The sequence below is a fragment of the Bombus vancouverensis genome, chromosome 7 (assembly GCF_051014615.1).
Source record: "Bombus vancouverensis nearcticus chromosome 7, iyBomVanc1_principal, whole genome shotgun sequence".
NCBI classification, from domain to species: Eukaryota; Metazoa; Arthropoda; class Insecta; order Hymenoptera; family Apidae; genus Bombus; species Bombus vancouverensis.
The window spans coordinates 9,226,524-9,250,351 of NC_134917.1; the positions used below are offsets into that span (position 1 = coordinate 9,226,524).

Consider the following 23,828-nt stretch of genomic DNA (forward strand, 5'->3'; position numbering starts at 1 on the left):
GAACGTAGCCGCGGTCAACGGGACGAGCGCTTCATCTAACAAAGGCATGGAGCGATAGTATGACCTTCATTAAAGGAAATACCCATAGAGGTATCTGACAGTAAAACATTCCAACGGTTCCTTCTGACAATGAATACCTGAAGTTGAGGCACGTACACAGCACAAGTCCACTTAGCCCGAGGACCCGCTATGAAACCTGGGTTTTTCCGGCAATTAAGATTTTTGCAAACGGACAGGCAGTCTTTGTCCCAAACTGACCACTTGACAGCGACGTCGATCCGAGGATCTTGTGTACTTAGACACCCCACCAGAGTTTGTCTCGGTGGCGTCGTTGGGACGAAGATTCATTCCTGATTGAGACCTCATCGAGGAAGGGAGTAGCGCCTTACGATCAGTACACGTTTGAATTAGAGCAAGTATATCTATCCTCCCGTTGACCGTGGATTCGTTATCGAACCTAAGACCATTATCACTAGTGCCTAATCGTCGCTGTTGATTGTCGAATCGGAAGTGTTCATACTCGTAGTATCAGGCCGTACCGTCGTTATAACCCAGCGATGGCGATTCCAATGGAGATCTAGCAAATGCCCACAACTCTATTCCTGACGCTTCTCTGACATATAGAATAAGGCAAAATGTTACGTAAAAATAATACAATAATTTCACTTATTATAATGCTCATTTTTATTGCTTAGAAAGTTTGTTCAAGGTCAGGATCAACAGTTTTGTTGTTTACTTTATTGCTTTATAGGCATTTTGACCATTAAGCTGTTGACCGTTAGCGGAACAATAGTTTTATGTAAAATAACATATTTGTCACTCCTGACAGTTCATTGAAATATGTATGAGCATAACCTTGTCTTATTTAAAATAACACGCTTTACCTGAGGCATTTAGAGACAAAAAGATGTGAGTTACATGTTTAATACTTTCGTGTTAAAAACAGAAATGATTAAACGAGAGTCGCGTAGAATTAAATATTAATACGATAGATCTAAATAATCGATTTCTATAAATCAGATGATTAAAATTGTTGTTACTCCATACGCAGTTAAATGTTTAATAATTATTTTTATCTGAAATATGTTATTTCATGTTTCTTTGCGTCTTTTTTCATAAAATAAAAAATTGATTTCAAAAGAAAGTTAATACCAAAGAAATACAAATATAATAAATGTGTTACGTTCAATAATTTTCAAACTGAAAGACAAATGTGAAATGTGATCCAATTTTCGTAACGATATTACCTGGAACTTTTAAAACACATCTGAATTTTAAACTCAATTTCCTGTGTATCAGAAAAGTGTCACTCGCACTTCTTTGATTCCATCTACCCTTTATACATAGTTTCAAAGCTACATGTATGTGACATTCTATTTTATTCGTAAGCATATTGATGGTGCTGTTTTTCACGTCCTTCACTTCATTTTTCTATGACAGCGTAATTCACAAAAGTCCCCCTTTACGTTCTGCTTATCTGTTATTGCCGTAAGACGTAAGATACGGATACTTCAAGAAAATTGACAGATTTGTTATAATACAATTTCCTGGTTTGTCTACCTCGTGTGTAAACACAAGACAACAAACTAGTAGTTCTGCATTAGCGCAGAGTATGTAATACATACTCTCATCAAGCAAAGTAGAAGGGGCTCCAAGTGAGCTCAAGTTGGACAGTACTTTATGAAGTTTCTGTTACGAATATGGAGTATGATGCGCAATGTTTACTTGTATTACTTCATTCATGCCTAAAAGCTACGAGCAACACGAATATCACGAATTCTTTATTATTTCAATATTATATACAGGGTGGTTGATAACTGGTGGTACAAGCGGAAAGGGGGTGATTCTACGCGAAAAAAGAAGTCGAAAATATAGAATAAAAATTTTCTTTTTTTAATTTTTTTTTTAATTTTTCCATCGAGACAACGATCTACAGTGAGATCCGTTATAACGTACCGCACGCGTATCGAGCGAAAATTCAAAGTCTATTTTCTCGAAAACAAAGCCTCAAACGAAAAATTTTTTGCTGCAAGTACAGTTTACGTTCTGTAACACGAGGGATCTGGTGATTGGTAAAAAAGATACTGGTACGTGTCTCGAAACTTTAAACTTTAAAGAAACCACTATTTTCGTTGCTGGGGCACATATACGTGCCGTAAATTAGAAGGTTTCGAAGGTTCTTCGCAGGCGCCCATGCACTGCTACTCGAGAGACTAATTGTCTAAAGAATTAAGAGCCAAATTGTTAAGAGCCAGAGGAAATTTCCCACAGTAGCTATTGGGACTAGCCCAAAAATTCTCGGAATTACTTCATTCACTTTATAGATTTTAAATTAAAAAAGCACATTCAGTTTTCGAATGTATTGATCCTTGGTCGACAAGGGAAATTAAAGAATCCAAAAAATTAAAATTTTTTTAAATTTTGTATAAATATGGTTCATCTATAGAAAATATATAATTCTTTGTCTCGTCGACTATCCTATAATTTTGTGAATTTTAAAATTTTTTCGTGGTAAATAGAGACGGAAGAAGATATATGATTATGAGAATAGAGACGAGATATATACTAGACATATATTAGACAAGAATGAAACCGAGCTAAAAAAATGAACCAGACAAGGAGAAAAACAAGTAAAAAAGTATTTAGTATCTAAAGACGAAAGCAACATAGGAAGATAATGAGAAAAGTAGGAAACAAAATTTACTACGTGGATTCCATTAGCAAGGAACACGCAATAAAGTTATACTATTAGAAATTGTATGTGCAACAAAAGCTAGGAAATTAATAACAGAAAAAGAAACTGCTATATAAATTCTAGAGTAACAAAAAAGAGTAATTCCACTTTTGGAACATCGAATAAGTATAATTTTAGAGAATTTTAAAGAATAAATTTTAAAAACTTGAAGAATAAATTTACTTTTAATGCTAATTTTACAACAAATCTGTTTTTGAAATTGTTAATTATTGTCGAATAAACATTGTCCTAAATCACCTTATATTTAACGGTATAATATGTATAATCCTTGGTGAATTGTTATATTTCGTTTACAACTGATGGTAATTAAACTGAAATTTAAGAGAGTCAAAGTTACGGCTCTATTTGAACAGTGACTGAACTAGACAGAATTACGGCGAACAAAATCCAGTAACTTTAATTTACAGCTACTTTTATGCCCCGGAAATCTGCTAAAAATTGGTCTTGGAACAAAGTAGTACGCTTCGTGTGCGAGACATGATGCATCAGCTTAGCGTGAGTCAACTCTTTTTGGGGATTGCCTTAAGCTGAAGATCACACATTTTCATGGAGGACTCGTACTTAAAAAGATTACAGAAACATATCCTAAAGAAATTTCAGTAAAAGTAACAAACTGTTATCTCGCTTTAATTTTTAAACAATACAAATACAGATACTATGTTGTGATTTTTACGTTGAACTTCACTTAGAATCATATGATACTTTTGGAATTTAAATGTATTAGCTATAAAAATATTATCCAACCAATAACTTTTCTATTCTTTTTTTAAATTTTTATAATATGCAAATTCTTCCAAAAAGAGAAGGATCGGAAAGTTAATTGCCCACGTGAACTATGTACGACAGAAAGAGAGGAGGAGAGGAAAAATTTCACTAGCAATAATTTTCTGAGGACCGAATCGAACATATAAAAATTCAAATTTACATTAGCGATTGATATATCGGCCGGCGAGAAAGCTCTTTCATATGTCACCGATCGATCGTGCAACGTTCGAATCGCGCTCACCACAGTTCGCGCTGACTCAACAAAAAGAATGGCGGGGCTGACTTTACGAAACTTTAACGGGGGTGAAATGAAATTTCTTATCCGTCTGCTGTTATATTTTTTGAAATTGTGAGGTTTTACGAGCTTATTAGTAAAAACTCTAATATCTTTCTTCACTGAGAAAAATGCGTGGAATTTAATATAGATTATCTTTTGTTATGGGAATTTAGGATTAAAAACATGTATAATATGAGTTTATATAGTGTCAAATTATATGGTAATGTGGCAAAATATAGTGCTAATAGGTTTGGTAACGGTATGATTTCTTTCAATATCGTTCACGTCAACACAAAATCAAATATGATGCTCCGTTAGCCTATATACACGCAATCATCATTCATTCCTCTCGTCATAACGGCTCTTTTTCACGCCGACCATACTCCTTGACAACGCTGACAACACTCTCCCTTTCAACTGTCTCACGGCAACCTCTCATACCATGGCTCCGGTATACCCGGCATGTTTCACAGACGTAGATGGCCCATCGTCAAGTAGACCTTCTTAATTATCTAGGGTTTTTCCTCCATACTACACTGTATACCCGGCATGCACATATTCCATAGACGTGGATGACCCATCGTCAAGTAGACCTTCTTAATTACCTAGGGTTTTCCCCTATACTATAGTAATATTTTAGTTCTATTGATAATCGATATTCAATAGGTGGTGCGAATTATTGTGCATATATCTTTTTTATTTTATTACGTTACACCGCGGTACACCAACCTCTACGTCTTAGGGAATTTCCTAGCGGAAATCGAAGAAAAATGGGTGGGAAATGTCAGCAGCCTGTTCATACCGCGCTAAGGAAATTATCACCGTCAGGAATTTGCAGCTGTGCTTCCTGCAGTCGGTGCCTTTTCCGGTATTTCTTCCACTAGTTGGTAGTTACACGTTATCGAAGTTCCTGATCATAATCTTGCTTTCGTTTCCCCTTTTTCTTCCTCCTCTACTTTAACTTTGCTTGACGTAATGTAACGGTGAAATTTATTGCATCGTATTTTCGATACTTGAGAAGTTTAAGATCCTGGTAAAATCAGACATTCGGTTATATTATTTTCCGGTTTAATATATAACCTTCATTTTACTGTCAACTATTTCACACATCTGGCATTTAGCAACGATTCTAAACTTGTAAACTATAAGCGTGACTTAGGTCGTTAATTATTATCAATATTAGTAATAAATAATGATTTAAGGATGGACATCTGGTTTAATATCCACGATAACTTATCATGTAAATTATCAGAAAGTTTTAAATTCCATGCTAGAAAATATATTTTTTCTAAATTTTTTTTAAATATCTGTTTAAATGATACGGATCAAAAGATAAGATATTACTGTATTTTTGCTTCTAAAATTTATGTTTTAAAATACTGAAATGGTCTTGGAAACCTAAAAATGTACAGTGATGTATTTTGATATCCTATAAAATAAAAACTTTTTCAGATAAGCTTCTTCTATAAAAGGAATATTTTTCTATGAAATTCAGATAAACTTTTCTTTTATCTGATAAAAATTTTTCAAATTGAGAAGATCCATGCGTTTAGCTATGTTATTATTTTATTATTATATGTCGGAGATGAAAGGACACCGGAGCCTTCCCTCTGGAACTTCGGGAAAATCCGTAAAATTGTAATTAAAGTTTACAGTCGTAATTAAACAATCTGCCGTTATCCTGCCCAATTGTACTTGTTTGCGATTTGTGATAATAAACTTGGGCTCAAGGCGACCATCAGTCGCCGGACGTAGCCGCGGTCAACGGGACGAACGCTGCGCCTAACAAAGGTGTGGAGCGATAGTATGATCCTCATTAAAGGAAATACCCATAGAGGTATCTGACAGTAAAACATGCCAATGGTTCCTTCGGACAATGAATACCTGAGGTTGAGGTACGTACACAGCACAAGTCCAGTAAGCCCGAGGACTCGCTATAAAACACGGGTTTTTCCGGCAATTAAGATTTTCCAAACGGACAGACAGTCTTTGTCCCAAACTGACCACTTGACAGCGACGTCAATTTCTCTTACTTTCGGAACGAGGGCTATACCCGACAAATCCGATGATCTCGTGTCCTTAGACACACTCCATCATAGTTTTCCTCTGTGGCATCATTGGGACGAAAATCCATTCTTTCTTGAGATCCCACCGACGAAGGGAGCAGCGCCTGACAATCAGTGAGTTTGAGTTAGAGCAAATATATCTTTCATCCCGTTGACCGTGGATTCGTCATGGAACCTAAGACCAACGTCACTAACATCGCAAGTGCCCAACCACCGCTGTTGATTGTCGAATCGGTAGTGTCCATACTCGTAGCATCAGGCCGTATCTTCGTTATCACACAACGATGGACAACTCCAAAGGAGGTCTATCAAACGCCCACAACCCTGTTCCTGACTCTTCTCCGGCATATGTTTTTATTAGTCTTTATTTCGTATGATTGAATTGCTAATTCTTACCGTTACAGTTATTTACATATGCACAGTAGTGGATAGAATTAATTTTTAACTTTTTAAAACAAAATATGCCAAAATTTGATTGGACGAACGACTTGATTCTATTTGAGACCAAAAAGTGTCCACTTAATTCAGTTCACGAGGATTAGTTTTTTTAATTAAAGTTGCAAAATTATTCAAATCGTATAATAATCATGTGTATCATAAAACATTGCGTTAATAGAACCCGCTGAAGAAATAGAGTGTTGTAGACATGATTTTGATTATAGATAACTAGTAATAAGATATAACGTTTAAAAATGATTCCATAATTGGTATGCAATATAATAATGCCATTCATCATTTCAATCATGATATAACCCAATAACGATTATAAATTCAGTACAACGGATCAAATACATATTCATCACTGCGCTCAATAAAATTACTGAATCAAATGTTTAACATTACTGAATAAAAATTACGCAGAGCCTGCTGAAACTTCTCTTCCAGCCTTGTCAATCCTGTGTGTGTGTGTGAGAGCAGAGATACTACTAGGAACATTTTGATTTAAAAGACAAGACACGTGTCGATGGTTCTAAAAATTCAAACTTCAAGAATGGAAAAGAAGTTCTTATGTAAAGAAGGATATAATATTTCACTTGCTGTAGAAAGGAATGAACTTTGATAGATACCATGGTTTTGCAACAAATAGGAATTCATGCATATAACATAATATGAATTATAAAATTATAAAGTTATATAAATTATGAAATTATAAATTCACTATAAAATCATATAAAATGACATATGAGTTTATAATGGAGTACAACTAGACTACTTGGCACCAGATGATGCAGACAATACATTAAATGTGTCCCTGTGATGCTGTATTTCATTATGATGTTATCATATTTCTAAAACTATTGATTACGTTTTGTGACGAATCATATTAATTACAGTAAATTGTTGTATGTAAATTTATATACAGATATTAATTTTATATCATTTTGTCCTAAATGTTTTATGTAAAAGTGCGAATATTCCTTTATCTAAACTATTTTACATTTCGTTATAGCAGCACCTATAACTCGATGAACAATGAAATTGGCAACATTGTAAAAATAATAACTTATTAATTTATTGGAATGTAGAAAACTATAGATATCATCATAATCATAAAAGTATTAAATTACATTCAATTTCATGTATTATAAATTAAGAGAAAATTCTATGTCGTGACACATTCGTACAATACATATCTCGAAAATGCCACAATTGAGAGGGAAATACTTTATTGCCTCGCCTAGAACCAATAACGCAAGCGACAACATTTATTGCTGACATAAAATCATCGTGTGAATTATTCAGTTCACGTGATACAAAAGGTATGGTTTGCGATGCTACCAATCTAAAAAGACTTTGTACAATATCGAATGAATACGAATACGAATGGAAAGCTTCAGATAGCAATTACTAGCAGACGTTTTTAGATCACGATATAAAAGTTTTGACAGTTTATGGGATAGAATAAATTGTACATTGATATCTCTTACCATTATAGGTTTCAATGAAATATTATAATATCTAGATGTCAATAATAGATATAACAAAACAAGAATAAATTAAATAATAATTTTTAAAAAATATTATAATCAAAATGCAAGTACTTTGTTATGTTACATTGATTGGAAAGTTCTGTCGTTCTTCTCCTTTAAGCCTTGGTTGGAATGTTCAATGCTATTCCATACCACCCACTACTCAGAATATCGAATTTCACCTATCATATGTTCTACGCTTTATGAAATATTTTTAATATTGAATGCAGCAGAAACCCGCAAAAACTGTTTTCAAAAGTTCATTCACAAAATTCATTGCTGTTTAACTTATGCTAGTCTTCCTTTAAATTAATGAAACGACGTAGACATGTATTATCTTCGTTAGCAGTAACAATAATGTTAAATATAAAGTTGTAGAGTGCAAGGAAGAAACATTTCAAATTGTGTACCCTACTAGTCTTTATCCTTGTCGTATAAACACCAACCTGATTTTTTCATATTAACTAATAAAAAGATCGAAGAGTTATAAATTACTTGGAGGAACGATATAAACACGTAGCATACTTGTCAACAATAACAGTAACGTCACGCATGAAGATAACACGCATCAGTGTAAGAAAGATACATTTCCAATTCCGTGCCCTACTGTTTTCGTCTCCATCGGATGAGAGTTAGCCTGACTTTTCGTTCGGGTAAAGCAACTAACCAAGAGATTGAAGAGCTGTGAATTGCTTAGAGGAACGATTGAGTAAATTCGTTTTGTGGTGAAAATATTCGGTTAAGGTCTCTCGAGAGTGTCTCGAGGATAGCCCGAAACGAGGCCAGGGCGATCCTAGCCCCTCCAGATTATCAGAGCTTTTTCCTGGCTGTACGCCAACGGTCACCATGGCAACCATCTTAAACGTATACTACCCTCTGACGTCTCTCGTCCCCTAACTCCATTCTTCGTGGTCGCTACTTTATGGATACACCAACGTCACTGATTCATCGAATCACGTTGTGTCGCCTTTGGCACATCACATTCGAAACTAGACATTTTGATTTCAAGCGGGAGATCTTCTTTAACCCGCTTAAGCTCTGTTGGTACACAAAGAATGCTTCGCGCGTACATGAAGAACTTGCAAAATATGATTTTTATAATATTGCCCCTAAGAGCGTGTTTGGATACAGTTGCGTGAGATGTCCCGGCTAGTGCATAGGAGGATTTGGAAAGTGTAGCAAGAAACGGTATAAGTCGACTGGGGTTTTTTGTACAAATTCATATTTTTGAGAAATGTGCATTGCGTGGAATTTTGTTTCTTCAGATTCTCTATAAATGGATAAGTCCAGTTGTAAGATATGTTTTTTCGCAAGGTGCTGCTTATCTTTATTAGTCCGGTTGATCTTCGTATTCACGGAGTGTGACAGTTGCCCGCGGATACGTGCTGTCTCTGCTCGCCGATCTGTATTTGTTCAGACAGCTTGAAAAATGCACGTACGAGTAAAAACCCGTGACAAACTTGGTTTATATAAAAAGTTCCTTTTGTCAGATTTTTCTACTAGCTTGAGCTTTCAACGTGTGTATATATTCTCATCCGCATTTCTGTGATTCTGACTTTCTCGTAATTGTAAACGACCTGTTAACGTTAATCAAGCTCGTTAATGAAAAGAATCACAAATATTATCTTTGAGTGTTCAGTATATTGATGAAAATCGTGGACCTTTTGTAATAAATAATTATAATATATTCAATCCAGTAATGGTATAACTGGCAAAAATATGATCAAGTGTAGAATGTAGACCAAAAGCGAAAAATCGTGCTGGAACATGCTAGATTGCTAGAATAGAAAAGTGAAACGTGAATAGAAAAGTGCGCGCGTGAAACAGAATCAGAAGATTGCTTTCGAAGCAGAATTCAATCGACAATTGTATCAGGGAATTGATTACATCGTCGAGTTGTAAATGGCTGACCAACGCAACGTTAAGTTGTACTACTTGAATTGTATTTCGTATTGATTTGTGATTTGAATACGGTTTCCAAACAAAAAAGAAAAGAACGAGGGAGTATATTTGTTTTCGTATTTGCTAATACGTAACATCTTGCCTTTGTAATTTAAATGAATATCAATTGAAATTTGGATGGATTTGTTTACAATTGTGAAAATTTTATTGTTTCAGGCACTTCTTAGAGGAGCTTTAACTCAGCAGAGCGCTGTTATCCTCGTCTGTATGGCAATTGATCGTTACGTTTGTATGCTACACCCGCATCATTATCATAAACACACATCTAAAAAGGTAAAATTTTTTAAATCACATTTTACGCTATTATCTTGAAAAGTACATATCTGAATGTTTTCTTATTTTCCAACTTTCATATTTCTTGACCTTTAGATAATGGTTTTAATCAATAATAATTTAATCAATTAATAGTGTGCAAAATAAGATCGGATAATAGGAAAATGTACTTGAAGAATTTTGAAAATATGAAATCTAATAAGTGTCTTTCTTGCTGTCATCGTAAATCTTAAAAAAAGTTGTCTATTTATCTACATTTTACTTCTTCTTATGTCATTTAGTATCTATACAATTAGTGCTTTTTCTGGTACATTTTAACGATCATTCATATATGTTTCTCCTTATTCAAGAGAACTTATTTTTTACTATTTATTTTTTGATGGATTGAAACCACTATAAAAGATGAGGTCGAGAAAGTTATGAAACACATTTTTCTTCATTTATAATTCTAAAGACCATCCTGTATATATATATATATATATATTATATGTTTACACAGTTCTTTATTTCAATCTTACGTTTTATTAATTAATTTATAAATAACAATGGAAGTTAAATATACGAGTACAATCTTCAATTATACATAATTTGTGTAGATAAAACACTTCAAAATGGAAATATGTAGTACTGAAAACAGTTGAAATTGTTTTTCATAATTTAATAGTAAACATTTCTATAATCGAGAGATGAATATGTACAAATAAATAAACGTGTCAATCCAATATTCCAAAATTTTCAAGCATGGGACCACGCTAAAATTGATATATTGATGCTGTCAAGTTATTTTGATATCCTACAAAATCTGCTACTGAGAGTTGTAGAAAGAAGAAGATTGACGTACACCATATATCATACCAAGATCTAGAATTCATTAAAATTTTGTATATTTTGTCAGAAATCGTTTTAGCTGAGTTTCTTCTTTTTCCATCTATATTCACCTAAATTAACGTAGAAAAATCGCTGGCAATGTATTTTTAAAAGTTATCGATAGATATTAAAAAAATGCCTTGAGATCGCCGAGAAACCTCACTTTCAGGAAAAGGATAACAACCATTCTATCATATCTATCATAACTTTGGAACAGCTTGAAGTATAGCCGGGCGATAGTGACAGATTCAGAATTGATAGAATAAATTTTCCACGATTATAGTTATTCCGATTCATCATCTATTGACTTTTCTACGTAAGCACCCAAGATACCTTGTGTGATAATCAGGATATCTTCTTCTTAACTTTTAATGAGAAGTTTTACTACAAAAGTGAGACAACAGATGCTGCATAATAATAACAATTTCATTACATATCTTTGAAATAATTATCTAATAGTAATGAAAAAAATGCAATAATGTTAATTTCACAGTCCAAGGATTGTAATGTTATATTTTTCTATTAGAAACTATATACAATGGTTTCACTTGGAAGATTTTAGGATTAGTATTGTACTATTCATCACAGTCCTTTAACTAAAGTTTATTATTGCCATCCATTTACCTTGTAGTCAGAGTCAGCGTCTCGTGCACAGATAGGGTCTCTGAAGCCACTTAATCCTCTATCACTTGAAGTAAAGCTGATAGTTGTTCACCAGCGACGAGATGTACGAGACGATTTATAATTTCAAATAACGCTTCCCGCGTGCTAGCGTTTCTTTGTATAGACGCGCCGTTGATTTTTAACAACAAGATTATAATGCTGAACTTCTTCGGTGTTTGTGAATTTAGCGACCTACTTTACGGTAGTGAAGTATTTTATTTTCCATAATCTCGTAAGTTCCACGCCATTTGCCTGTGTGGGTATCGAGCAAATTATGAATATTCACTTTGAAAAGATGTTTTATCATACGACTTGTTTATTATATACGTAATCATTACACTGTAATCTTTTATACACCTATAAGAAATTTAAAACTGCAAAATCCACAAAATGTGTATCACATGCAAAGGTACATACATAAAATATGCAAAGATTAGTACCTGTTATAACGTTTAGTAAGTAAAACAAATGTTTCTTCATTTGTCCTTATAAAAACACGAATTCGCATAAATATCCGTAGTCTAATAATTATGTTACCAGATTCTGTTTACGTTTTTTTTTTTTTTTGGTCTTCTGACGGTGCTGCTAGCGTTTTGTACCAAAAATTCTCCTGTTTTATTTCATTAGTACATTCAATGGCTTCTTAGAATTTAGCTGTAAATTCATCCACGATCTCCTGTCTTTTAGCATAGCAATTGCTCTTGCAGTTCAGCTGTAAGTTCGTCCACGACACGTAATCTTTTCAGTGGTTTCCTTCGGTTTAGCCGTATATTCGACCGCGCTATCCACTTTCCTGCGGTTACTAGTGGTTACCAGGCACTGGTTAAGAGAAGGGAAGTAATAACAGACGCCATTCCTCGCTTTCTTACTTACAGTTCTGAATTGTTACACTTGATAGCTTTTTAAAATCGTCGGGGATTATTCATTTAAAACTTTTATTCATCTGGCGAACTGTAAACCATATGCATTTTATGTAAGGCACTGTAGTTAGAGTAATGCAACGATGAAATATAAGAACGTATAATATAATATCAAGTACTGTAATAAGATAACAAAAGTGGTGGTGTATAAAGTTTAAGTGTTTGAAACTTTAAGGTTTAATTTTATGTTAAATACCAAGCTTTTGGGCCGGACAACTTTCGAAGCTTTAAGACTCAATCCCCGAAGTTATCGAAGTTTAAATAATTATCAGTTACTTTGTATTTTAATAACATGTCTTGCATATTGTTTACAAACTTTGATCACACATGGAAGCGTAAATAATTGCTTGTGTGGGTGTTACCTGTTCTTCTTTCTTTCTAATTAAATTACCAACTTTAGAAAATGATTAACTTGGAGATAATGTATTAGCTTATGCCTGGTATTATGCATATTTATATATGTCGGAGATGAAAGGAAAACCGGAGCCTTCCCTTTGCAATTTTGAGGAAGCCTTCTAATGCTTTAGCCTAGATTTTATCATAACTGTAATTAAGCAATTGTCATTTGTAATTGTTTGATATTTGTGAAAGCGAAAGTGGGTTCGAGGTGACAACTGGTCGCCGAACGTAGCCACGGTCACGGGATAAACGTTTTGTCTGACGAAGGTGTGGATCGGTTGTATTGTTCTCCCTAGAAATCACATAGAATTGTACTTTAGAGATGTCGATATAATGGGACACACGTTGTATTAGGAATCAATCTCCAGACAGAAACTGCCTAGTAACGGCGTTTGGATCTTTCTCGATGTTTCCAAAGAGTATACAACAAACTTTTGACAGAAATTGCCTAGCAACAACGATTGGAACCTTCTCGATGTCTCCAGCGAGCATATAACAAACAAATGCAGTCGTATAGCGAAAAAGATTTTCATCAGATATTCATTCGTGTGATCGCCTTGGAAAGTGATACATCGAGCAGTTTACCGAGTGTCTCAGCAATCGTATTTTTTTGTGTTTAAAATTATTCTACGCATAGTAAAGAGTTATCCCGTTGACCGTGGATTCGTTTGAACCCCGGAACATTGTTAATAGCGTTAATTAAATTCATTATTCGTAAAACCTATCAATCGTTAATCTCATTATTCGTTAAATTTATTAAGACATATTATTCATTCCTCTTATTGTTCGTTAAACTTATTATTCTTTAATCTAATTATTAGTTAAACTTATCGTTTGTTAATCTTATCATTTATTAAACTCATTATTCATAATATTTTGTAAAATCTTGTTTATTCGCGTAAATATATTCTCTGTTTCGTAAAACAATGGCTAATTCAAACGAAGAATCATTACGCGCCTTAAATCCTAATGATAACCCGACATATATAAATAGTTCGATTCAATATTATTAAATATTCAAGAGAATATTAAATATAGAACTTGAATAAAGATAGTACTTTAAAATCGGTTCATGCACTGCCAAGTTTCTTTAAATTGTTTTTACGAAATTGAGAGTTTCAATTGAATACATAAAAATTATATTCAACAAATATCACGAAACGTGAATAAAGATCCTTGGCTGAAGATAATTTGAAAATTGTATTGTATCAAACAATTGAGACGCGCTGTGAAGTTTTACACGCAAAGTTTGGCACGAATAAGTGGATTTGTTGAGAATACACGGATATGTACAAGAGGCGCGCTCAGTCGAAGAATCTCATACACCGTGGTGTACACTATAGTTGATCCCTTGAGAATCTCAGTTTCAGAGTGTCGCTTGTATTCTCTTTTCTATTTTCTTCGCTTTTATTTATTTCTCAAAATAGGATTACTACGCTTTGTATTGGATTCTGTATTCATTCTAATGTCCTTTCTTGCTAGACACACATATACAATCTTTTATTTAGATACGTACAAATATAATAAAATGTACTTATTTATATTATCTTACTGTTTTAAATTTTAAAGATACATACGCATGTATTCGTCAGATTGCCAAATTTTATTTGAAACAAAAATAAAAAATAACTATTTGAAGTAATGAATAATGTATTTCAAATATCATATTATTTTTATTCTCTAGATAACACGAGAAGTGTATTTGCATTTTGTCTTAAGACCAAATAATATTTTAGTATAGTTACCTCTCTCAAATAAAATAGCAAATAATTTGGATCTTAATATTTGTTTGAATTTTAAATATCATATTTTGCATACATTTGAAGGCCATAAACAATAAAACCAAATTTGTACACAACAATATTTGCTCTCGGAATTGCTTTCATTTCAATTATCCTCAAATAACACGTTGCCTGCGCGCGTGGGACGCTGTGAGAAAATCTGTATCATTGATAATATGATTATTGAAAATGGAAGATTATTTCGTTTGATATTTGAATAATGAAATAGCTCGAAGAAAATATGAATTTCAGGGAAAGCTACAAAAGAGTAATATGTCATGAAGAGAACGTCTAAAGAATCGTTTCTACATTCAGCGTGTGGATATTACATTCTAAAAATATGACTAATTGTCATTCCGAGATATCTATTGTAAATGGAGACTTTTGCTCAGTGTCACGTACCAGTACACACCAACAATGAAATATACATGTTATATAAAAATAAAGATCTTTGACATTTTTCTAAAGAACGAATTTATTACATAGCCAAATACATAGATATAGACGTATGAAATGCACATCACCGGTTTCTTCGTTTTTTAGGCAAGAGAAAAAAAGCTAAGCCGACACAGTATCCATATACGAACAAATGTACAGCGAATCGATTTCACGACAGTTTCGTTCCCTTTTTTTTATGCGAGGTAACCCGTTGAATGACTCCTCCCCGCAAGCGTTATCTCTCAGCTTTTTGTCGAGCAGCCAAATCGCCGGCTTTCCCACTTTTACTCGACTGTCGAACTCGTTCGCAATGAAAAGCGTCGTATCCGAGGGATCCTTCAAGACAATCGAGTTCGCCTTAAAACAACGCGACTCGCTCGCGCAAAAATTTCTCGTCTTCACGAATTTTACGCCAGATCATAAAACTCGGAAATATTTTTCATTCTCCTATGTCGAAAATTATATTATGCTCACTATCCGATATCATATTCCGTTATCTGAGTTATTGTGTACATAAAATAGATCTAGTCCTCTAAGACCCAACTTAACTCAAGAGCTGTGTGAAATATTTTCGCTTTGGGAAACCGTTATGGTTATTATTAATATCCGTTTGCTTCAGTATGGCTACACATCTCTATTTTATGATTATTATATAGGGATATTTATAAATGGCTATTATATAGGATTTCCAATTAATCCAACGAATTTGCGATGTATTTTCTAGGGAATCGTCATGATTATTTTTAATTGAAGATTTTTCCTATTTTTTTATTTCAATATGGATACATCGATGCGTTAAATAAAGATAAATTGATACATTTTATTACAAATGTTTCTTATATGGGAGGGAAGTTATTAACAGTAAGTTATTTAAGCATGAGGAAGTATCGAATATTTGTATCTAAAGGCAGTGTACGTATAAAGAAATGTACGAATATTTACATTTCTATGCATACTGTGATTATTCATTGAAATTACTGATGTAATGAATATGTAGTAAGGTGAGCTAAAAGGACAGAAAAGATACATGTTGCTTATTATATAGTACATATATTTGAGTGGAATTCATTCCCTAGGGCATATTACAACTTGTGCACACACAACCTACACTATTAGGTTGGCGTATATGAAATATTTCTCCGAACTTTGAATTTGACCAGTCCATACCACTTATTAAATGCCACATATTAAGATAGAAAAAATTTGCTACAAATTACACAGCTAATCATGACATCTCATAATATATACAAATATATATACATAATATATACAGAATATTAAGTGAGATTAAGAAAAAATGTAATTTTCACAATGTGATTTGTACATTAGTTGTAAGTTTATATATATTAAGGCACAAAAATACAGTTCAACGAACTTCAAAAAATTCGGAATAATTTAACTTTATGTTTAATTGATCCAAAGAGATGTTTTAATATAAAAGATGAATCAGACGGAGAACGTAATCTGACAATTTGCTGACTCTCGTAGACTATTCAGTCCGTAATTTTCCGCCAATTGAATGTTCATCGATTTCTACTGTCCTCTTTTCTAGTTTGATCAAAATAATAGTCGATGTTGCTTCCTGATTCCACTTGCAAAATTTCAATAATATCGTGAAAAACTTCAATTTTCATGATTAATATAAACAATAGCGACAACATATTTATGCATTATTGGATCCGGGAAGAAATAACGTCGGTTTTACAAACGTAAAAGCAATTTCGTATATCGTAATATTGTTACTTTGTCCGGTTATGTTTTTAATTAATTAGAAATATTAAGTATATCCGCGTAATAAAATGAATAGTAGAGTATATTGCATATTATTATATGCATATTCGAATTGATATCTTCAAAGTCTAGAAACAATTCGAAATTTCTTTTGACATATTTTTTACCTCATCTGATCAGATTTGATTTGATTTTAACTCTGTTGGTTTTTTTTTTAATACACATTATACATTATTTTTGAATATTTGACGTAAGGTGCGTGGGATTTGTTAATTAAAATTAAAAGGCTTTTCTTTTGTCGATATTACATTTGCTTATGAAATATTTTCAAAGAACAATACGACAAATAAAAGAAATATAAATGTAGGATATAATAATAATTGGTTAATTTGCGGTAGTTTAATTTTAACTGAAGCAAGACAATTTTGAATCTCTGCTATCATTTTGCCGTGTTTGAGTTGAAAATTCAGTTTCCTATGTATCGCGTAAGTTGAAATGATGTTACAAATCCCTAAAATTAATATACTAAATAAATATACTAAATTAAGATACTAATATAATATACTATTATACTATAATTAATATAGCAAATAAAGAAAATTGTTATATTATTATAAATGCTTACTGGTAACTTCGTCTATTGTATTATGAATAGTTTATTTCCATTTTTTGTTTCATAACTTTGTTGTTACAACATCAGAGAGCAGAAAAATCAGGAGTCATTTTTGGATAAGACTGACTTCCTTAAGTAAATGTGCGATTAAAAACTTTTTACAGCGATAAATTAAACAAACAGTTCATTTGAATGATAATTTGAATAGAAGTTTATTTCGATGGCGGCTAATTTTAACTAATAGAAACTGTTTCATAGTTTCGCCGTAGTTAGAAGTACGTGTTAACATTTATTGGCAAAGTTCTTGGATCTGCAATCATAGCTAATTCGTAGAACTACATACATAGAAGTAAGTTTACTGCAAGATCAAGTTAGTAATAACATTGCAAACGAAGGAAGACGAAAATCTGTAGCGAACTACGAGTTTCTCTAATTGCTTTGTATTTCTTATACAAGAATTTGTTCAAAATTCCATATTGTTTAGCGTGTAGTTTTCAACGAATCATTAAATAATTTGGAACAACAAACTTTCACAAATGATATACATACAGAACTGATTTCGATCGAACCAAATATTGACCGTAAGCACATTAATGAATTTGTTCGATTAATGATATGTACATACCACACGAATTTTGGTATGCCATGAAATGTGTGTTCCACCTTCTTTCAAAACCGTGTACATCATTATTATTACACATTTAATACATTTCCCCGATACGAACCCTTTTTATACTCGATGCGTACAAAAGGATCTCTACATTTTGTAATTTGTGCAAATTGGTTTGAATTCGTCGATATTATAATAAACGATATATAAATAACTATACATTGAAAGTAATACATTTCTTTCAAAATTATTTTCGGTTATCGACTCTTTGACAACAAATATAAATGTAAAATAACAACATGAAAATGGGTTATTATTTTGTAGATTCAATGCGTTTGCAATTAGATTTATCTTAAGAAATAAATTTTTTGTTACCAGAATGATACCTAATTATTACACTTTGTGACTCTGAATTGTAAGCCTAGGGAATGATGATCTATCGCTTGGATTACTTTCGAAAATTAGTTTAAATGGAGTGGATATTAATAGGGCATTGCTACGTACTGTGGTTAATTTCTCGAGCAGTCGGTTCGAGTGCTTTTCTATGTTAGTTACTAATTCTCGACCATCGGTACCGCTACACGTTTGCTGAAAATATCGGCTTGCTTTTAGAGGGCAGTTTGTGACTATTCTAATAAAGACACGAGTTGCTACGGTCGAAAATTTTATACGTATAGCGTGTAGAAAGGAGAGGTAAAAAAATAAGTTCAAAGTGCATGGAATACCACTTCTTTCCTAAAAAGTTTAATTTAGAGAGAAAAGGAAAATCATATTGAAAAATTTGTCGCGTATATATGCATTATACTAATAAAATAAATAAAGACAGCGTAAATAAAATTAACAAAACTAAATATACTTTTTCACATTAGACAAATTGATTTGATTATATTCAATTTTTATTTCTTTCCTCTGCCAGGTTTCATAAATCTTGGAAAATCAAAATTGAAAAAAATTGTGGGGTACTTATGAATGTTCCCACTATGTTATAAAATCATTCAGTACGTCAAATGTTTGGAAGTTTTATTAGATAAGTTGAAAATAAAATTTGAAAGTTTGTCAGAGACTCAGATTGCCTATGGTGGGCTAAATATTGATTATCACTACTTGCTCCCTGTAACGGATAGCGTTGGTTTAAAATAATTTCTCGGTAACAATTTGAAGTACAATACTAGCAGTTACTCTTTTTCATTGTTTTAAGTATACATACATATTTTTAAGTGTACATGAAAATTATTTAACACTATGTGAAATAACAACTTACATCGTATTTCTTTTAAGAAAATTCGATTTTTGTAAACGCAGGGTAGAGCGTTTGTAAAAATAAATTGAAAATATACAATAAAATTGTTCTATTCCAATCGTCGTTAAATCGAATTTGGAAACTTGTCAAGTGCACACTTTTTAGGAATAATTCCAAACTGAATAGGCGGGAATAATCAGCAAACCACTATCCTACGTATGAAATTAAATAAATATATATATAAAGTAAAATTTTTTTCGTCAAAACTCTGTCAATTTAACAACTGTTTCGTTAATTTAAAATTATATCCCGTCCGATTCGTTTCAGTTTTAACTCTTTCGCGGACAAAGAAATTCAATGGAAATGTGTCAACGCAAACACGAGATAATTACAAAACTTCATCCACGTTATGAACGGGTCTTTTGAAAGTAATTTAGTTTTCGAAAAAGTAGAATTGAACATTAAGCAGGAATTACTTTGATACACGTGCATCTCGCGAATTTTCAAGTTCTGTGTGCATATTGTATTATTTATATACAGGGTGGTTAATATGAAGTGTTACAACTATTACTACTCATAAGTTACTGTATTATTATATTCAGAAAAATGTAATATTTTCTTCTTCATATTTACAGATAAAAGTTAATATAAATCACACATATTATATATTTTCTTCTACTACTATAACTTTTCTTTCCGTATTTCAGCTAGACGCGCGAAACAAATCTTTCGCTGCATAAATTTATAATTGTTCAACCTATTAAACATAATCGCATGTATAATCACATATGCTCAAAAAGAAAAAAAAAAGAATGATTATTTTTTGTGTATGTGACGCAGTATTACATGCGGCAGGGTTGCGTGGCAGTGATGTCAACTACTTGGATAGCAAGCGTGGCGATTTTTGGTGCTCTCGTACTACCAAGAGGTGGTTATTACTTTAACGGCTCTGGTCTTCTTGCCTGCGACCCTTTCTTCGCCAGGGCTTCCCTTCGGTATTTTTTAAATTCATAATAATAATCATTAAAAATATTAGCTAACTTGACAATTGATTTATTGAGTACAGTGTTGTGTACTAAATTGTAAATATCGTTCTTGTACCATAAATTAAACAAGGTAAGGTAAGATTTCATCTATCTGTTATAATTTTTTCTCTCCTTTGGCTTCAATTTATTCGTGTTTCATTCGCCTTATCCATGTTTACTCGTGTCTTTATACCTATACCTCTTACTCTATTTATCCTTTCTCATTTTTGAAAAATTGCTTTGTATAAAGGAACGAAAATTTATTGCGTTCTTCCTTATTTTCAGGATTCTCGCGTGCTGTTGTTTTTATTTCCCTACAACGATGGTGCTGATGTACTGCTACGGTTCAGCCTTCCACGTTAACAAACTGCGCCTGAAAAGGGTGGTTTGCGTTAACACGCCGGAGGTCGTTAGTGGAGGCCATATGGAGAGGGTAAGTCAAGTTTGGTACTACTCGAACCTCCAATCAATAGGCTCAATTTAAAAAGAGCTCGGCTGACAACAAAACCGCGATAGCTCGCTTAACGATTCATCAAATTGCTTGATGCTCAATCAGACATAATACTTAATGAAATGGCTTTACAGCACAACCTAATCTCAATAATACTTACGAGAGAAAATAAAACTGGTCTCTCGGTAAATAACACTTGTCCCAAACGATTGCTGATCCAGATAGACAGTTAATTGAACATTCTTACCGTATAATGCATACGTAGGTCTGTGATGTAATATTCTTTTTGTATGTTGCAATATTTATTAGCTTCATTGATAAATGGAAACTACAAAAAAGTACGATGAATCATAGACAAACAATTTTAAAATTCAGTAAAATCAATAGTTCTTTGATGACCGTTTCGCAATAACATGTAGAGATCTCATTAGGAATGTTTCAAATTCTAAAAGTACAATATACTCGTAGTGAATTTTTTAATATATTATAAAATGTTATTCTGTAATATATATAATTACATTAACGTATAAATATATAAATATCAGTTTCATAATATTGTTTTATACAATAATGTTTCATTTTTATTTGTATGCATATAAATATCTAGCATTTATTTATGTTTGACTGGAACTACCAGGATAATTAGTACAAGGGATTTAGTTTAACTATGTGTATACAGAAGAAATTCCAGTAAACCGGTACGTGCACCAGTATTTCCATAAGCACGTGTATAATCGTTATGGCATACTTAAGCGCATACTATTACATATTATTATTGTTATGCGAGCGATTCACACATCTATGCATAGAAGACGTAGCTTAATTTTGACTGTTAACATTTTCTACGTTTTACATTCTATTTATATTCTCTACATATTCTATCTATCTATATTCTATCTATTCTCTACATATTCTGAACTGTCAGAATGATCAATATGACAAGTTCGTAATTTTTCATAGAAATTTTGTAAACTTATAATGATGCTTTTTTAAAAATTCGAGTGTCTTTTTATAAAATATATGCATAAAAACTTATGTTTTATTTACATTTGCACTTTTACACGTTTCATGTATGTTTTATACAGCATTACAATTACAACCATAGCAGTCAAACATTGATGCAACGCTCTCCGCGATATAGTGAGATCGTAAAATCCGTTGGGTGTCAAAGTTACGTGTTCCAGCGTCTGGATGAACGAGTTGACAGAAACTTGAGAAGATAAGTGTTGGAAACTTCGGTCAGGGCTACATGATCTATACTTTTAGTTTCTGTTCAATTCCTATCACAAGGTAAAGATCGCTGCTAGCGGTTCTAGATGTCAGTAAATCAATCACTTCCGTTACTTCGTGCTTTAAACCTTAAAGCCTCGCTACGCCGTGGAGACTACTGTACGGTAAACAGCAGTTCTATTGTATAAATATCGAGTTTTCTCAAGTCGTGAGCAATTCCGACTATTCGATTGCTCTCAATTGAATCTTTCCCCTGTTAGAACAATCTGTTAATAACTAACGCGTGGATCGTCGATTTTCACGAGGCCGATTGTCCTGAGTGTTTTGTCCACGATTTGTATGTTTATAGCCAATACGTACAATGTCTATTATATGCGTTACGATATTAAATATAATGCGCATAAAATATGTACAGGGTGCAAGCTAACGTATGAGACGATTCCTTATAAAAAGATAAGAACAAAATATGGAATAAAATTGTTTCATTTTAGACTTGGTTTACGAGAAAATGAAGTTTGAAAATTTATCAACTATTCTGTTTTTAAACGTGAAATATGCTGACACCATTTGGCGGGATGAAAATGAAACACCCTGAAACATCATTGAAAGGTTCCTGCGTGCGCAAAGGGAAATTTTTTTACTATAATTTACTGATGATATTATAATGGAAAATATGAAAACTTCGAGATGTGTAGACATATTAAGATATTCGTATCAAATTCCTCATATTTCTAGATTCTAATGTAATATATTATACTTTTAGTCAGAATTTTGTAGTTGCTTTATAAATTTCACGTTCTCGAAATTTTCGTAGAAATTTATTGTGCAGATGTAATGAGAAGAATGATACATTGTCGGATGTAGGCAATTATACGTATGTGTCAAATTTCTGTAACTACATAGCGAATATTATAAATGGTCATCAAGGGTAACAGTGAGAACATGCGATATTGTTCTTCCAGTAATGTGAAAAATAATTAGCATCGGTAGATGAGAGTTCGTAATCGACCGAAAATCCACGGGTCATTAGCTTCTTTCCTGCATACACTTTCAGAAACGTATTCACGAAGGCCCCGAGACATCGAAGTAAACTAGGCTAAGTGCGCGACACCGCTAGAGCTCGGAATTATTGGAAAACTAAAACGAATTCAGTTCAATGAGTCAGAATTTGTTCGTAATTTCAAACATTGCCCTTATCTATATGATAATATATCATTTTATAATTTAAAATCTGTATGATAGATGCTAGATCTGTATTCTAATTTTTCTCATTTGCTTCATTGTTACATACATAATTAAAGTTATGTTAAATGGTTATGTTTAAGAATGTCATTATTTGGGTATCATTCAAATATTGTAGAGTTAAACGAAGCGAATAATTTCTCTATTAATTGTATTATCCGCTTGCAGTTGTTTCTGTTTGCTGTCCATCTGCATTATTACTTTGTAAAAATAACTTTATACAGCAATTGTTTGAAATGTCGATCAGGAAACAGATAATGACAGTAGCCAATCCAATAACAACAAATATTGACAATAATCGATTGCGTGTTAATCTCTTAAGTTATTAGTTTACAACTAAATCGATCAATCATCAACTGTTGCTTCCTTTTTTCAAAAAATTATCACGGCCCATCGTAATTCCTTCTGTAGCTTTTTGATTAATTTAATCGAAATCACTTATTGTACGTTAAACTAATTTAATACTGTGATTTATGTTGTTTTATAGTTAAGCGTGTTAGTTTAGAAGTATATTCGAACATGTAAGAAAACAGTTTCTCTTTCAAACTCT

The 23,828-nt window shown here is 32.7% G+C and overlaps 1 protein-coding gene across 2 annotated transcripts in view; it reads left to right on the top strand.

Moving 5' to 3' along the window:
- LOC117159055 (trace amine-associated receptor 9) overlaps nucleotides 1-22,960 on the top strand; it is a 54,643-nt gene extending 31,683 nt beyond the window's left edge. For both annotated transcript variants that reach the window (XM_076620044.1, XM_076620043.1), the window contains exons 4-7: nucleotides 9,952-10,068; nucleotides 20,171-20,325; nucleotides 20,641-20,788; nucleotides 21,892-22,960. In XM_076620044.1, the coding sequence (XP_076476159.1) occupies nucleotides 9,952-10,068; nucleotides 20,171-20,325; nucleotides 20,641-20,788; nucleotides 21,892-22,029 (558 nt within the window). In that variant the 3' untranslated portion in view covers nucleotides 22,030-22,960. The remainder of the gene's footprint in view (nucleotides 1-9,951; nucleotides 10,069-20,170; nucleotides 20,326-20,640; nucleotides 20,789-21,891) is intronic.
- Nucleotides 22,961-23,828: the final 868 nt, after the last annotated feature.